Consider the following 17,803-nt stretch of genomic DNA (forward strand, 5'->3'; position numbering starts at 1 on the left):
TGAGGAGTTACAAAAAGCAACATCATGGCAACTCTAAGGACATGGAACCAGGACAGGGCAAGGAAGGAGGTGTGGAATCAACAGGTCTTTTATAAGATCCTAGTAACCGCCCCAGAGAGGTACGACTTGGCAGGCAACCCAAACAATTTCCAATAAGCTACAGAAGCAAAATGGGCTGCGATGGAATGAACCATTCCTGCAGAGGCTTCTATCTGGTTGACAGAGACAGAACATGACAAGAACAAGAAAAGACTGGAGAATCTACACAGCCATGTGCCAAGCAGTCAGTAGCCCTGCCAAAGATTTCTAGTGAAACAGGAGGGCAAATGCAGGATTTTCCTTTGGAAACGCAGGTTTTCCCCTGCAATGTAGACGTATCCGTCCTTTCCAAAGATCACACACAAGAATGCCACACAGGGGGGCGCCTGGGTGGCTCAGTGGATTAAGCCGCTGCCTTCGGCTCAGGTCATGATCTCAGGGTCCTGGGATCGAGCCCCGCATCGGGCTCTCTGCTCCGCGGGGAGTCTGCTTCCTCCTCTCTCTCTGCCTGCCTCTCTGCCTAATTGTGATCTCTCTCTGTCAAATAAATAAATAAAATCTTAAAAAAAAAAAAAGAATGCCACACAGGTCTCATCACTAGCAGACTACTGACACAATGTGGTCAACAGGCTGTCAGGTGTGTATAAAGTCCCTAACCTCCACCTGGGACTCTAGGGGCCCCCAACGTGGGAGCAGTGGCAGAGGAAGTCTGCTGTTTCCTTCTGTTGCTACACAACCACAGGAGGCCCAGACTCTCAGCCCTGCCCTGCTGTGTCTGGAGAGAAGAGAGAAGCAAGCCCAGCTTGTATGTGTAGTGACTAAAGGTCAGGCAGTATCTCCCATTCCTCATTATCATCCATGTTAAGAGTGAAAGGAAGCACACAAAGCAAACAGAAAATTATCCTGAAGTACAACCATTAGAGATTCAGCCGAAGTCACTGAAGGGAATCTAACATTTTTTTTAATTTAAAGATTTTATTTATTTATTTGACAGGAAGAGAGAGAGAGAGAGGAGAGATCACAAGTAGGCAGAGAAGCAGGGAGAGGGGTGGGGGAAGCAGGCCCCCTGCTGAGCAGAGAGCCTGATGTGGGACTCAATCCCAGGACCCTGAGATCATGACCTGAGCTGAAGGCAGAGGCTTAACCCGCTGAGTCACCCAGGCGGAAGGCAGAGGCTTAACCCACTAAGCCATCCAGATGCCCCAGAATCTAACATTCCTGAACACTACTCTGCGCAAGGTGTTTTCTGAAACTTTTACAGAAGTCACTTTCTTTCATTCTTGTGACCACCTCTGTTTTGGGCTGAAGAGACTGAGTTAGAGGGTTATGAGGAGCTAGATGACTTGTTCCTGGCTACCAACTGCCCAGGAGTAGAGCTGGGATTTGCAGAGAGAGCAGATGAATCCATGCAGTTGTCAGGCTATAGCCAGCAATGGTGAATTGGGGCTAAGACCCTTGAAATGACTCATTTGCCAAGCGGAACAAAGCAATGACCATTTAAACAAGTGCTTTGTGGATAAAAATGGGTCTGATTGTGTGTGTGTGCTCACGTGTGCACACATATGCACATATCCATGTTTTTTTTTTCATTTAAAAAAGAGGAAGGGGTGAAAGATGTGTAGTTATAAACCATACAGATATTTGAAAAGATACCAAATCTATACAAATGTCTCTGAATCCTATGGAGCTGGTGATGAATAAACGTCTATACTATTCATCCTAAATGATGAGTCATTATACCTTATGAATAAAAAATGATCATCACCTGATACAAGGCTATCATTACATCCTTAAAATATATTTGTTAAGAAAATCTATACCCCAAATATGCTTTCTAAATATATTTTCAAAGTTTAGTAATAAAGGACTCTGCAGTGGTAATAACATTCTGTTTCTTTTTTAAAAGGTAGCTGTAGAGAAAGGATAATTAAAGCAAGGAACTGCATTACGATTTAAATATACTAGCATGTTTGTATTTGAAAGCAGACCGTTTGCTTTAAGAGGCCCCCACATCCCTTTCCCCAGCCCTTCGTGCAGGCTACATCACCAGGCCTCTATCCACCAGCTTCTCTGAGTCTCAAAGTCAGAGAGGGTCAGGTCTGGAACAGGCCTTGGAGACTGCCAAGTTCAACCCCTCACTTCAGAGATAAACAAATCAAGCAAATACCCAGACAGGCCAAATGGCTTGTTCAAGCTCACAGAGCAAATTAACACCTGAGTTGAACGGGTAAGTAAGTCTCTTCATTCTTAGTCCAGGGCTGCTTTCACTAGACTGTGTCTTGCTGCCGAGAGAAGGCAGGTTGAGGCACCAGGGAAAAGGCTCAGTAGTAGAAATCTCTCACATTCCAGACCTGTGCAGGCCACTCAGTGGCTCTTGAGCACCGGGCCGTGTGGGAGCTGCTGCGATGGCTTGAAGGTCCTGGAACCTTACCTCCTCCTCCCGGAGCTTCTGCTTCCTCTTCTCCTCCACAGCTGCCCTCTTCTGGTCCTCCCGCTGCCGCTGCTCTTCCAGTTTCCGCCATCGCTCCTCAATTTGCTTTTCATACTGGAGCTTCGCTCTTTTCTGTTTCTCCAGGATCTGCTGCTCCCGGGCAGCTGGGGGAAGGAAAGCAGAAGAGAAGTCTCATTACCAGAGCACCCCATGCGGTTCAGGTTAGCCAAAATGCAGAAACAAGATCGAGACAGAAAACCCCAGTGGGATTCCAGGCCACAGTGACTGAGATGAAGGGCTCTGGCATTTCTGCCACTGCCTGGGTGATGCTGGCCATGCTAACCACATCATCTCTCTGCCTGGATTTCCTCTGCTGTGAGGTGGGGACCCTCACGTCTGCAAACTCACAGTGTGGTCAAGATTAAATGAGGCCATGCATGGAAAGTACACAGCACAAAACTGCTGTTGCTATCGCCGAGTCAGAGCCGCCGCAATGGCTAAGCCATACCCTAGGCTGGCTAAGTCGAGGCAGTGAAAATCACAATCACTGTACACATACCACTGCAAGGGCCCAAACTCATGATATTCCCCTCAAGATATTTCCTAAGGACCATCTACCTGGTGGTGTCAGGGAAAGGTTACCTATAAAACAGCATGTGGACCAACTGGCAGTGGGCAGTCAAGAAGAACCCGAAAACTCACTTGTGTCAATTCAGAGGGGAAACCACTATTTACCTACATCACAGTATCCTGTGGGGAACACATTGTACTTATCCATCTATAGTTTGCAAGAGCTAAGAAAGCCTTTCTCAAGTGGGTTTCCCGTCCTAAAAGAGAAAATGTCTTAATTGCTAATTTTCTCAGTTCTGAGGTTGGCCCTTCTAGATGCCCTGGAAAAAGCCTGAGTGAGTGCACGTAGTGGTTGCCTGAGGAGGTGGGGCAGTTTCTTGTTATTTACCATCTCACCTACAGTCCTTAGCAGAGCATCCAGAAGATAGCAGAGGTTCCATGTTTGCTAAGTGAGTAAATGAACTATTCTGAGAATTAAATAACAATTGTGAACATGCCAAAGTGTCGATTTGCTCCCCAGTGCTCCATGTTCATCTAGCAATTATCCTAGCTCTCTTTCCATCCAGTCATCAATTTCTAAGGATTTTTAGAAAAGACACCACCACATCTCTACTCCCTTGGACCTAAACAGTCAAAGGGCAGAACTTACCAAGACATTTTTCTCTTTCTTCTCGTCTTTCTTTAGCTAGTCTTTGTCTCTCATCAGATCTTAAAAATCCATCCATGCCTATAAAAAATAAAACATGATAAAATAATTCTTCCCCGGGGCGCCTGGGTGGCTCATTTGTTAAGCCTCTGCCTTCAGCTGGGGTCATGATCCCAGGGTCCTGAGATCGAGTCCCGCATCAGGCTCTCTGCTCGGTGGAGAGGCTGTTTTTCCCTCTCCCACTCCCCATGCTTGTGGTCTCTCTTGCTGTGTGTCTGTCAAATAAATAAATAAAATCTTAAAAAAAATAACTCTTCCCTCTTTCCCTACTTACTGAGTGCCAGGGGCCACTGGTCCTGCACCCTGGGTCTGGCCACACACATACATCATCCATAGCCACCACTTTATCCACAGAACCCTAATAAACCATTCCCCACCACACACACGCCCATGCACATGCACGCACACGTGTGCACACCTGCAGCCAGGCCCTGAGAGCTGAGGGGTGCTAGCCACAACTTCCACACTCACCCACCAAGCTGTGCTGTTGTGGCCCCAATGCCAATCCTGGAGAACCATGCCCTTTCCCTCTGTCCCCAAGACTGGACCTAGAGTCAGAAAGTGCCAGAGAGGCCTGGGAGGGTGCAGAAAAGCCCACCAGGCCTCCCCAAGCCTTGTTCCCAGGGGAGAGGAGAAGCACAAAAGTGGACACAATTATTACACAGTCAACGTTCTACTTTCTGAAGGGAGCCAACTGCTAAGCAACATGTACAAACTCCTTGGGTAAGTACTGAGAAACACAACACTCAAGTTTGATTTTGGTTCTGCTAAATTTTCTCCAATGTCAATCTTAGTATTTTAGAATCAAGAAGAAGAAAGATAATATATTCCTGTTTGTCATTTAAATATCTACAACAAATAAAACGGAACAGATGGCAGCCCCCCCCCGCCCCAATGTCTAGGAAACATCCCTGGAACTCCACATCTCCACCCATCTTCTACAGGACCATGAAGGCTTTCTAAGTCAAAGATCAAATGATCTTCATGGTCATTTTAGGATTACAAATAATTTACTGCACTCAGTCACAATCAATCATTCATGAGCATTACTTATATAATGTTCCAGCAGAACATCTAGGAGAAATCAGCTTCTGTGTTAGTACGACCAGACTCACTTTCATAGTCCCCGGGCCCTCCTTTCTGGTAGCATCACATGCTGACCTCTTTGTGTGCCTTGCTGCCACAGTTACCTGCACCCCTTTGGGGAAGTTTCCTGTAACTGTGCAGGAGAGAGACCAGAGACTTGGACTTGGTATAGGCAGCAGGAATGCAGATAAGGATGGATGTGATAAACACTGGATTGTCACAATTCCCCATGGGCATCTGATTTTGGAAGCCTGGATTACATATCACGAATATTAAAGTTCAAGAGAGAAGTACTAAAGAATCAACCTGGACTATAAAAGCCATTACCCATGTTTGTTTTAGTTAACTCTTAACCACGATACTACCAACATAAACATCATCAAGAATTTGAAGGCCCAACTTCTTAGCTCAGTGCTGGCTCCCTAGAGTCTGACCCCAAAGAGACCCCAAACTCTCTTCCCAACTTGACATCAGGTGTTTCTTCCACACACGTTCCAGCTCAAAATACCCCTTCTCCCCCACCCAAACACCTATTTAAACCCCACCCACCTTCAAGACCCCACAGTTCCCCAGAACTCATGATGCTCTGTGGTTCCCGTACAGTAAGCAGAAGATGAATTTCATTCTGCTTGGCTGCAGAGTTCTCTGATTCAGTCTCCGTGGGAGGAGAGAGAGGCTACGGAGGCAAGGGTGGCTTATGTATGTCTAGGTCACCCCAGCTCCCGGCACTGCCCCTCAACAGTGCCCCTTAGGTGAACACACAACGTTCAAAGGCAAGCATGCAGTTGGTGGAAGGGAGACAAAACCAGGTTTTTCTTTTCTCTAAAACACCTTCAGGCTCTAGTGTCTACCTCAAGAGTTTGATTAATTAGAACTTACTCTGTGGGAAAAGTTACAAAGAGAAACTTAGCTTCTCTGGACAGATGCTGGCTTGTGTCAGCACCCATATCAACAAGCCCATCCCAGCAGGACCAGAACCTTACTCTGTATTGCCCATGCCACCCTTCAGATATTAATGGGCCAGCCTTCTACCTGAGGTACAGCCTGAGAACCAATGAAAGCGTTCTTCGAACAGAAGAAAAAAACTGAGAGAAAAGGGCCAAGCACATTTGGAACTGGCCACATTACCCACCTGCTTTACAAACACAAGTTGCTCTGTTCCAGGGATCGGCATGATTTTAGGCTGCCCCCTTGTGGGCACTTGTAAGAGTCACAACTACAAATAATTTCCCTTCATCATCGTGCTCAGGGATGTCATCACGGGCTTCATCATACTAGGAGGTGACCCAGTTACTATGGATCAAATGTACTTCTCGGATTTACTTGGCTCAATCGCTTTATGATGCAGGTACTATTTCGACCCTCACAGGTACAGAAAGGAAGGCACAAAGAGGTTAATTAACTTGTCTGAGTCACACCGTCAGAAAGTAAAAAGCCAGATTCTACCCAAGAACATGACTCTAGCACCCACACTCTTAATTACTGCTCTCCTGCAAAGGAAGAAATGTAACAGCTTGTTCTTAGTGCCTATGAACAAAAAGCTGTAATCCAGAATCACACACAAGGAACAAATCCCACCCTTGTCCCTGGAATAAGCCTGCGAAGGTGGGGAGAGGTCCAAGTCCAACTCATTAGAGAGGGATCAAGAAAGAACTACTGTGAGCCACACATTCGCTGGCTTGCCACAGATATGACCATTGCCCGGGCAGAGTAAATATCTGCTTCCTCTTCAGACTGATGATTTGGAAATGTTTTAGAGAGGCTGATGCTGGGTGGGAAAGGGGGTTAGCCAGAGAATGCTGGGAACCACCACGAAAAGCAATTCTGCTTTGGCCTCACTAAGGAGGGTGAAGCAACTCAAACAGTCCAACCTGGGTAACCCGGAGGGTCTGTACTGTCACACACAGCCACAAGCCATGTGCACTACTTCAGCTGAAGATAATCAAAATTAAATGCAATTAGGGGAGCCTGGCTGGCTCAGTTGGAAGAGCATGTGAATCTGGATTGCACGGATTGTGAGTTCAAGTCTCACACTGGGTGTAGAGATCACTAAAATAAATAAATAAACTTAAAAAAATTAAATGCAATTAAAAGTTCAGTTCCTCAGCACGCTGGCCACATTTCAGATCCCCACTAGCCAATGAGGCTGGTGGCTACCATACTGGATGGCAGTGAAAGAGAAAGAGAAGCCCAGCAGCTCCCTCTTGTGATTCTCTTCCTTAACACTTTGCTGCTCTGGGACACATGTGGATAAGGAAGATGTCATAGTTCACTCGAGGTTGAGTTTTGCTGGGTGAGTAAGGCTGAAGTAAGGCCTCATTCCTCAACACAGTGTTGGCCTCTCCTGATTACAAGAACCGTCAAGCAACTGTCTCTAAAATATCCATTTGAAAAGAAGCCAAATAATTAACTCAGATCTCCAACTTCCATCTTGTGACTTTCCAGGACCCTCCAGGAGCCCCTGCTGAGAAGCACTGGACTTATCCCAGGGTAGGGCAAACCAGACCACCCCTATTTGTTATGCGCCATGGACTTAACCAGTTACTTACCACTAGTGCAACACAGCCAGAGGAATCGAGGTAGACCATGATTAATACAAGAACATTAACAATACCAAGAGACTTCCAGTATACTTAAGGGTTAATTCTCAATTTTGTTCGTAAAGTTAGCCTTCTTTCTGTTTGGCCTGAAATCCTCCAGTATTCAGTTTTCCTACCCAACCAATCATCCTTTTTCCATTTTACCTCATACTGTATGCGTACCCTTGTCTCTCTTTTATTAAACCAGAGACCCAATTTTATGTTTGAACTCCATGTGAAGAGATGGAGAATAGATCTGTACTTGTCAGGGGGTAGGGAAGAGGGGCAGAAGGGACGTGGGTGGCTATAAAAGGGCCACATGAAGGATCCTTGTGGTAACGGAAATGTCCTCTATCTTGACTGTATCAGTGTCTCCACTCTGGCTGGGACAGTTAGTGCCACAAGCTAGTACTGTTGGGGGAAACTGGGTAAAGGGTACATGGGATCTCTCCATAGTATCACTTACAAGTGCATGTAAATCTACAATGACCTCAAAATAGAAAGTTTAATTAAAAAACAATATGGTCGGGCACCTGGGTGGCTCCGTTGGTTGGGTGACTGCCTTCGGCTCAGGTCATGATCCTGGAGTCCTGGGATCACGTCCTGCACCAGGCTCCCAGCTCCATGTGGAGTCTGCTTCTCCTTCTGACCTTCTCCCCTCTCATGTTCTCTCTCACTCTCTCTCTCTCCCTCAAATAAATAAAAATCTTAAAAAAAACAACAACAAACCAATATGGTCTTGGGGTGAAGCCCTGGAGGAGAATCAAAGACAGAGAGAGAGAGCAGAAGACAGCCTCCTAGAGGTGTCCCACCCAGGAGAAGGACAAGCGGTACACATGTCAGAGCCAAGCTGCCCCATTCCTGATGAAGTAATGCTTCCCAGGACAACAGCATGCAGGTAATGTGCACTACTGAAATGGAGGCCTTTTTCTGGACAACTCATCCCGTGGAAATGAGAATGAAACAGGGATAGTAAGTGTCTAAATAACTATTTTATGTTAACAGAACAGCGTAAGATTTCATTCTTCACTGATGTACTCCTGCTTGGAGTAACTTCCCGTTATCCTTAGGCTATAGCAACACATTTTTAAAAATGAATTTTAAAATGAACTTTATGGGGCGCCTGGGTGGCTCAGTGGGTTAAGGCCTCTGCCTTCGGCTCAGGTCATGATCCCAGGGTCCTGGGATCGAGCCCCACATCTGGCTCTCTGCTCGGCAGGGAGCCTGCTTCCTCCTCTCTCTCTGCCTGCCTCTCTGCCTACTTGTGATCTCTGTCAACTAAATAAATAAAATCTTAAAAAAAAAGAAAAAAAGAAAATGAACTTTATTAGCCCAAGCACTGTCCCACTAGAATATGAATAAGCTGGTATCAGTCAATTATTCATGGTACTGGTAATAACCATTATAACAATGCAAAGTTTTTAGAGGAAGCCAGCTATGTTGGACTTCTAAAAATTAATTATATTAAATGAATTTTAAAGTAACTTTCCCAATCACACTCATATGACTACAACTGAGTCAGTGTCCAGAAAAAAGAAAGGGAAAAGAAATGAACAGCTTATCAAACAAGAAGTTCAGTGCTAGCCAGCCCCCTCCTCCAGGGCACCCTCCCCTCAGTGGACTGGCAGGCATGGACACATTCACCTCCATGGTGACTCATTTGTGCTGTCTTTTAAGTGCATGAAGACCAGTGGTTCTCAACTATGGCTACACAGTGTAATCACCTTGGGAGATTTTAAATGGCAGATGCATGCATCTCCCTCCCAGAGGCTGACCTAACATCTCAGGTGTAAATGGGGTGGCAGTGCTTTAAAAGCTCCATGTGATTCTAACATGCGGCAGGACTGAGAAATGTCCTGGCCCACTACTCCTCCTACTGGAGCATGTGTCAGAACCGCCTGGAGGGCTTGTGACCTCTTACTGCTGGATGGCACCCCCCGAGCTTATAACAGAGTGGGCCTGGGGTGAGCCACTGACTCAGTCCCAGGTGAGGCTGATGCTATTGGTCCACAGTCTACAACTTGAGAACCGTTATTCTAGACTAAACTGACTCTACAGGACAGGTCCCTGCCTGTGGCTCCTCTGCAGATGTCCAGAACCCAGAGGAATGTGGGGCTCACAAAGTGGGATGGAAGGAATGCAGAGAGATGATCGATCACCTGCCTGCACCCCCCCAACTCCTCTCCACATGCTATGATCTGGGCTTGTTCATTTGCCTCTTGCCCTCTAAGCCCTTATCTCTGAATCTCCAGTACCTTGTACATGGTACTCAAATACTTACTGAATGAATAGGCCATGAATATTATGTCCCACTGATCAAAACCTCTCCATTTGTAGAGCACTTAAACCTTTTTATATCGGGGCACCTGGGTGTCTCAGTGGGTTAAAGCCTCTGCCTTTGGCTCAGGTCTTGATATCAGGGTCCAGGGATCGGGCCCCACATCGGGCTCTCTGCTCAGCGGGGAACCTGATTCGCTCTCACTTTCTGCCTGCCTCTCTGCCTATTTGTGATCTCTGTCAAATAAATAAATAAACTCCCCAAAACCCACACATTTTTATCAGTGATGTCTATGTAAACCAGTAACATTTTGAAGCATCTACGTACCTGTTATACTGCTGGAGTTGGGGCAAGGAGTACAACGCTAAAGAAAGGAAAGCAACTTTTCCCACTGCTCCCCATGCCCCCCCCAAAGGCTAAAACAAATCTTTCCTCTGAATTCCATCAGCGTTCTACCTCTCTCAGTTCTTTTCCCTCTTTAATTTGAATTGGGTCCCTCGCTCATTCATGGCCCTCAAACACAGGAAACTCTACCCTTCATACCGTCCCCCTTTTCCAGCCCATCTATCAGGATATAAGGTTCTTTCTTCTTTTCTTCTTTTTTTTAAATTTTATTTTTTAAGTAATCTCTACACCCAATGTGGGACTTGAATTTAAACCCTGAAAATTGCATGTTCTACCAACTGAGCCAGCCAGACACACCGATACAAGTTTTTTTTTTTTAGATTTTTTATTTATTCATTTGACAGAGATCACAAGTAGGCAGAGAAGCAGGCAGAGAGAGGAAGCAGGCCCCCTGGCAAGCAGAGAGCCCGATGTGGGGCTCGATCCCAGGACCCTGGGATCATGATCTGAGCCGAAGGCAGAGGCTTTAACCCACTGAGCCACACAGGCAACCCCCGATACAAGCTTCTTAAGAGAAAGGCCCACATCCCATTTCTTCCTGTAGCCCCAAGGGTCTAGCATAGTATTCCGTACATATTAAGAAACTAATAAATGCTGAGTTCACAAGCACCTACAGTGTGCCAGCCTGGAGGGTATATTAAAACAAACATTTCCTTATTTCCTCTGTTCCTATGACAGCATCAGGAAAAGGACATTACTCCTGTGGCCTCTGTATGACATGACCCACTTATTTAAACTTGCGAAGCCTCAGTTTCCCATAGTTTAAAGGGATTTGGAATGTTAGCTCTGGGACTCACCGTCTTAAAACACATCCCTGTGCTGGGAGAAGGCCAAGTTAAACAGCTGGTCTCAGGGAAGGCTCCGACCGGCAGAGCTACCACCAACGGTCAGCCTCTGAGTGTGCCATCTTGGCCCTCCAGTAAAGACCCTCAGTAAAGATATCAAGTGAAAACCACCCAGTCAACCCCAGGCAAGACACAGAACCCTGAGAAAGAAGGCAACATTATAAACTGCTCAGTCTTGGTGTAGTTTGTTTCACAGCAATATATCCAGAAAACCAGTCCACCGATCAACCAAAAGCAAACAAGCAGCAGTTTCTGATCACTCAGTATATGGGACCCAGACTATGCACCGTCCTAGACTCCTCAGCCTCATGGACTCATCAACCCTGGACCTCAGGACCACATGTCACACGCTTCTCAGGCAGAATTTAGTGATGGCTCATGTAGTTCCCTCACTCAATAAGCCCCGCAAGCTGCTCCTGTCACTGCCTGCGACAGAAGAGCGCCCATACATAGCACCAGCTGAAAAGGAACACTAGCACCTTGACATTGACTAGGCCAATCCTGCAGAGGCCAGGAAACATGACCCAGAAGACAAAGTGGTTAAGGCCCTGTGGCGTGCACTCTGAGACAGGAAGGCGACAAAGGATGAACTGTTTGCCCTTCTTTCTACCAGTGACTGCTCTGAGTCACTCCCTGGACATGGCCTGGGATCAAAGCACCACCAGCTGTGTTCAGTTGCAAGGTCTTGGTCAACCTGACGATGCATCACCTTTTATTTCCTTTCCTTTCCTTCCCTTGCTCACATACCTTTCCTCTCACTCTTAGTTCCCAGGGAGGAGACTCCTCAATAAAGTGCTGGTAGGTATAAAAGAGAAGGAGAAACTGTACATGAATATTCATAGCAGCATTATTCATAATAGCCACAGAGTGGAAACAACCCAAATGTCCAGATGGATAAATAAAACATGGTATGTCCATATAATGAAATATTATTCAGTCATAAAAAAAGGAATGAAGGAAATGATGGGCTGTTAATGAGTGCAGGATTTCTTTTAGGGGTGATGGAAATTTTCCAGTATTAAATAGTAATGATGGTTGTACAATATTTTGAATATACTAAAACCCACCAAAATTTACACTCCCAAATGGTAACTGTTGTGGTAATTATATTTCAATAATACAATTTTGCAAAAAGAAAAAAAATTAAAACCAGATTGTGGAGGGCTCCACAACAAGATTTAAAATCCACAGCCTGGAGCATCTGAGTGGCTCAGTTGGTTAAGCATCTGTCTTCACCTCAGGTCATGATTCCAGGGTCCTGGGATCGAGTTCTGCATTGGGCTCTCTGCCCAGCAGGGGGTCTGTTTCTCCCTCTCCCTCTGCCCCTCTCCCTGCTCATACTCTTTCTCTCTTCCCTCTCAAAATAAATAAATAAAATCTTCAAAAATTAAAATAAAATCCAGAGCCTAATTAACCTCATCTATGGCCTTCATTCAAGTCTCCCACGTTACTGCTTTTACTTTTTCCTCTCAAATATCCAAATGATGTATTTGGTTCCAACAAAGCAGTTTCCACACAATGAGAATGAATGTAGTTCGAGTATGTAAAAATCATATATATGTATGTATGTACAAACATACATACATATCCTTGTAAAGTATCTGTCACACAATCTCAAGATCTTTGTTATATTTTATAAAACTGGGGAGAAAAAAAAATCAATGTTTGTAAGTTGAAAGAAAAAGAAGTATGCCTGCTATTTGTTCGAAGGGGGGATGAAAAAAATACCCAATAAATGATAAATGTTATGATCAACAGTTATAATAACATAAAGTGATATACAGGAAGAACTTTCCATTATGATAAATAGTGATTAAATACTAGTGGCTATTATTTTTAGGGGGAGTTATTTTTGAGATTGAAGAAATGGAGACTCAAAAATTCAAGTGAACCACCCAATGTCACATTAAGTGGGAGGATTCTCATTATCTCTCTGACCCTTAATTCACTGCGATTTTTCCCAGGCTCTGCTGCAGAATCAGATTCAAATCAATGAAGGGCAGGAAGGTGAAAATTCCAGGAAAGGGTAATTGTGTATGCAAAAATATGCTAGAAAATAATAGTTAAAGCCTGAAATCTCATTGAATTTCAATCCTACTAGTCTAAACTGAAAATCAATAGACAGAATCTAGAACCTTTTTCATCTTTGCATGAGGGGTATTGTTTTTGTCCAGAAAGCATCACATATTCTTAGTTTATATTTTTCAATTAAAATCTCAAAAACAATTACAATCCCATAGGGTCACTAAACTTTCTATTTCAATTCTTTCAATGTGGAACGAAATCTCAATTTTCAGTAGGTCCTGTCAGCATCCATCCACACTTCAGGACGACTGCTTTAATGCAGTGGACTGTAATGAAAACCAATAGCACTAATAGTCGAAGAAGATTCTTGTCTGGCAACCAGATATTTTTCCAAAATGAAAGTCATATCCATTAAAAGCACTCTGAGAATAATAAATCAACCCTTACACTGTTAAAAATCAGGGCTTAATCATACCTGTGTACAATGCACCAAAATAATCCCCAAAAAGTAAATTTAATAACATATGAACGGCACGTTCGTGATCCCAAATCATGGAATTTTGGGTGAAAGAGCTCTCAGGGACCCAATTCAATCCTCTACTTGCTGTGAGTCAAAGAGGGAGTGAGCCAACAGAGATGGGGGGTTTGGTCCCTTTCCTCCACCAGAAAAAGAACCATCTTTATCTTCTTCACTTCTTTCATCTACCCATCTGACATGCTGGATGAATTTTTTGGGCTTTTGTTATACAAATGGAGAATGCAGATAAAAAGGGTTTCAGGAGCCTAAGAAGTGAATCAGCTTTGATTATCAGACAATGGAAAGAGAAGGAAACCTATAAGAGGGAACAAAAGAGAAAAGGAAATAAGAGGTGGGCAGGGGAGCCAGAAGCTCTGTTAAGGCTGCCTCTGGGTACAGTTCTGCCTGGGAGCTGAACACAGGAAGGGTTTTAAGAAACTCCTGGAAGGTATGGTATGTGTGTGCAACACTGGGAGCCAGAGGAATAGGCAAAGAGCTGCAGGTTAGAATCTGCTAATCTCCAGCAAATATCTGAATTGCTTTTAATCTCTTTTGGTTACTGAGTTTTCTTTGGCTATCACATGAGCTTCTGGTATTTATTTGGGATATTTATTTTAGAAACAAATACCTAGGGAGGAGCTAACTTCAGGGGAATCAAGGGTTATAAAGATCCTTTGGTGGCCATTAATTCCATTTTCAGTCTCTGATAATAGCAGAACTGGGTGGCTTCCACTGCAATTTGTGTCTTGCAAAGATACCACTTCTCCCCATAGCTTAATAATTCGCCTGAGAGTTTTGGGGCAAACACTAATCCAGTGATTCTCAAGCTTTAGCACACATCAGAAGAATCCCCTAGAAGGCTTGTGAAAAACAAATTGCTGGGCTCCACCTCCAGAGCTTCTGATTCAGTAGGGCTTGAGGGGCCTGGGAACCTGCAGTTCTTTTAAAGATTTTTATTTTATTATTTATTTGACGAGAGAGAGATCACAAGTAGGCAGAGGCAGGCAGAGAGAGAGGAGGAAGCAGGCTCCCCGCTGAGCAGAGAGCCTGATGCGGGGCTCGATCCCAGGACCCTGAGATCATGACCTGAGCTGAAGGCAGAGGCTTAACCCACTGAGCCACCCAGGCACCCCGGTATCTGCAGTCCTAATAAGTTCCAAGGTGATGCTAATGTCACTGGTTTGGGGACCTCACTTTGAGAACCACTGATGCAATCCATTATCTTCTGAACTGGTTTAAATTCTATTTTCAATGGTAAGAAAAAGTCACTATTACCACCCAGTTAACTACTTTCAACATGTCTCTTTTTCAAGAATGATGTCATAATTTATACTTTCAAAGGAGGCAGGGCTGAAACTATCTTTTATTTTCAACAGCTACTGACTTACTAGGATGAAAGTACAGATATCCAAGTATCAAAATAAATTTTTAAAAATGTATACAGATACTGGAGCGCCTGGGTGGCTCGGTGGGTTAAAGTCTCTGCCTTCGGCTCAGGTCATGACCTCAGGGTCCTGGGATCAAGCCCTGCATCGGGCTCTCTGCTAACCAGGGAGCCTGCTTCTTCCTCTCTCTCTGCCTGCCTCTCTGACTACTTGTGATCTTTGTCAAATAAATAAATAAAATCTTAAAAAAATGTACACAGATACTAAAATATCCTTGAAAAGAAAAGAGTGGAGAAACAGGGAACGACATAATATATACAAACTTATGCAGTTGTTATGTTTTTATAAAATATACTCACTAGGGGCGCCTGGGTGGCTCAGTGGATTAGGCCGCTGCCTTCGGCTCAGGTCATGATCTCAGGGTCCTGGGATCGAGCCCCGCATCGGGCTCTCTGCTCCGCGGGGAGCCTGCTTCCTCCTCTCTCTCTGCCTGCCTCTCTGCCTACTTGTGATCTCTCTGTCAAATAAATAAATAAAATCTTTAAAAAAAAAAAAATATACTCACTAAATTCCTATAAGTTTCCTTTAAAATAGCTAAATGAATTACATTTTCCAGAAAAATGCAGACATGATAAGAGTATTACTGAATGACTCAAATGATCCCTAAATGAATCTTTATTAAATAAGATTTTATTTATTAGACAGCGAGAGAGTGCATGGGCATGGGTAGGGAATGAGCAGAGGGAGGAGAAGCAGACTCCTTGCTGAGCAGGGAGCCTGACAAGAGGATCCATCCCAGGACCCCGGGATCATGACCTGAGCTGAAGGTACAGGCTTAACCCACTGAGCCACCCAAGTGACCATCTTAAATGATTTTCTTAAACAAGAATTATACGACAGAGAGAACAAACAGTTGGGTTTTTTTTCTTTTAAGTGTGGAACTGGGTGAAATTCAGTCATAAAGAGCGGAGCACTCTGACATTAAGGCTGAGTGATGAGAATGAGTCTCCTCACCCTGGAACCTGGCACATATTCATCACCAATATGCCACAGAACTCTCCGCAGAGGGTTACTGGAAGAAGGCACAAGGGTGAGTGCCCACAGCAACTGCTTTCAGACCCCTCTTCTAAACAAGGATGATAAAAGTAGTCCTTATCTTACTCACACTGAGGGTTAAAGGGAAGATCACAGGCAGCTTCCCTGTGCCCAGCACCTAATGGGAGCTCCACAAATTGAGCTATTTGTTGTTAGCCATGCTAGCCGGGCTGTTCCTCTTCTGTGCTCTTCCTTTTCTACTACTGAAGTCTTCAGAAAACCAGTCCTGCTACATTTCCTAATGGGGCAATTAGATAGAGCGCGTGCATGCAAGAGCACCAGGCTAAAACCAGGGCAAAGCTCCTCCTTCCGTAAAAATTACATTATATATAGATGATTTCTCATCTTCTGTCAAGAGTATCAGTTATCAGTCATCATTTGCATCTACACATGGAGACACATGCCCCTTCTTGGAAATAAGTAGAAATGAGATCCTGTGTTTAGCAGCATAAATAGTTTCTTACCAGAAAAAGATACTTTTCTTTTCACCAACATCAACTGTGAAGGCTGTATATGATGATGCTGATGCTGTTCTTCACTACTTCAGCAGTAAATTTCCTAATTATATTCATGTACACATAATCAGCTGTCCCAAGAATACCCACTCCAGCAACTCCAATAAGCTCCCCAGAATCAAGTGAAAATGTGTCACATTATAAAATGCAACTCTGCCCAGTTTCGTGAACTGTACACATATTCATGGGTCAGACTATCTTTTTCTAAAGGCACCATTTATTAAGCAGGCATGAAAGTGTCCAAATATTATCTAATGCTCACAATAATCCTAGGAGGTGGAAGCTACCCTTATTTTACAGATGAGGAAACTCAAAGTTAAGACTCGAAGTTAAGACATCTGTCCAAAGTCACAGGTGCTATGTAAGCAAAGCCTGGATGTGAGGCCAGTCTAGCTGACTCCCAAGCTGACAGGCACCAACTCAGTACAGACAGGAAAGAAAGGCCACCTAAAGGAAAGAATACTGACGTAGTGATCTAGATGCCCAGAAACTAGGAGCTATTCTTTTTTTTTCTAATTTATTTTTATTATTTACTTATTTATTTGAAGAGAGAGACAGAGTGAGAGAGGGAACACAAGCAGGGGGAGTGGGAGAGGGAGAAGCAGGCTTCCCACAGAGCAGGGAGCCAGATGTGGGGCTCGATCCCAGGACCCTGGGATCACGACCTGAGCTGAGACACTTAAGGACTGAGCCACTCAGTTGCCCCCAAACTGGGAGATATTATTATTGCGATGCACAAAGGAGCCTAAGAAAATGGGCTCACTCAAATCCCTGCTCAGCATACATTAACAGTGTGAGTACTAAGAAAGCTTCTAAGCCTTAGTCTTCTCATCGGTTAAACAGGAATAACAGTAGTACCTGTGTTGCAGAATAATGTGAAGCTTGAGGTAGAATATATGTAAAGCTCTTACCACATATTAAAAGCACACGGTAAATATTAGCTAATGCTATCACCATCATCATCGTTACTGTTTTAAATGTGGTCCTTAAGAATGTAAATACAAGCACTTAGGACATATTAAGCTCTCAGACTGCATTCATGTTCATCAGTATCAATCATTATTATCACCCTTACCACCACCACAATGGCTACTACGATAGTCTAGAACTAGCCCCTGATCTCCCCTCCTCATCTTTAAACCCTGCTTTCAAATCAGCGATGTCTTCGGCTTGCACCAGGCCTCTAGTGGCCGACCCACCGGGCATCTCAGCAACTCCTGCCCCTGCCTGCCAAGGCCCTGACTGTTAGAGGACTACTAAGCTAATGAGGGGGGCTTGGGTGAAGGCAACGTACACACTTTCAGAAAAAATCACCTGATGGTACACT

The 17,803-nt window shown here is 44.5% G+C and overlaps 1 protein-coding gene across 14 annotated transcripts in view; it reads right to left on the reverse strand.

Moving 5' to 3' along the window:
• MAP7D2 (MAP7 domain containing 2) overlaps window positions 1-17,803 on the reverse strand; it is a 97,739-nt gene that overhangs the window by 41,439 nt on the left and 38,497 nt on the right. For all 14 annotated transcript variants that reach the window (XM_045996156.1, XM_045996164.1, XM_045996166.1 and 11 more), the window contains exons 2-3: window positions 3,690-3,767; window positions 2,471-2,634 (exon numbers count right to left, since the gene is read on the reverse strand). In XM_045996156.1, coding sequence (XP_045852112.1) covers window positions 2,471-2,634; window positions 3,690-3,767 — 242 coding nt within the window. The remainder of the gene's footprint in view (window positions 1-2,470; window positions 2,635-3,689; window positions 3,768-17,803) is intronic.

The sequence above is a fragment of the Meles meles genome, chromosome X (assembly GCF_922984935.1).
Source record: "Meles meles chromosome X, mMelMel3.1 paternal haplotype, whole genome shotgun sequence".
Lineage (NCBI taxonomy): Eukaryota > Metazoa > Chordata > Mammalia > Carnivora > Mustelidae > Meles > Meles meles.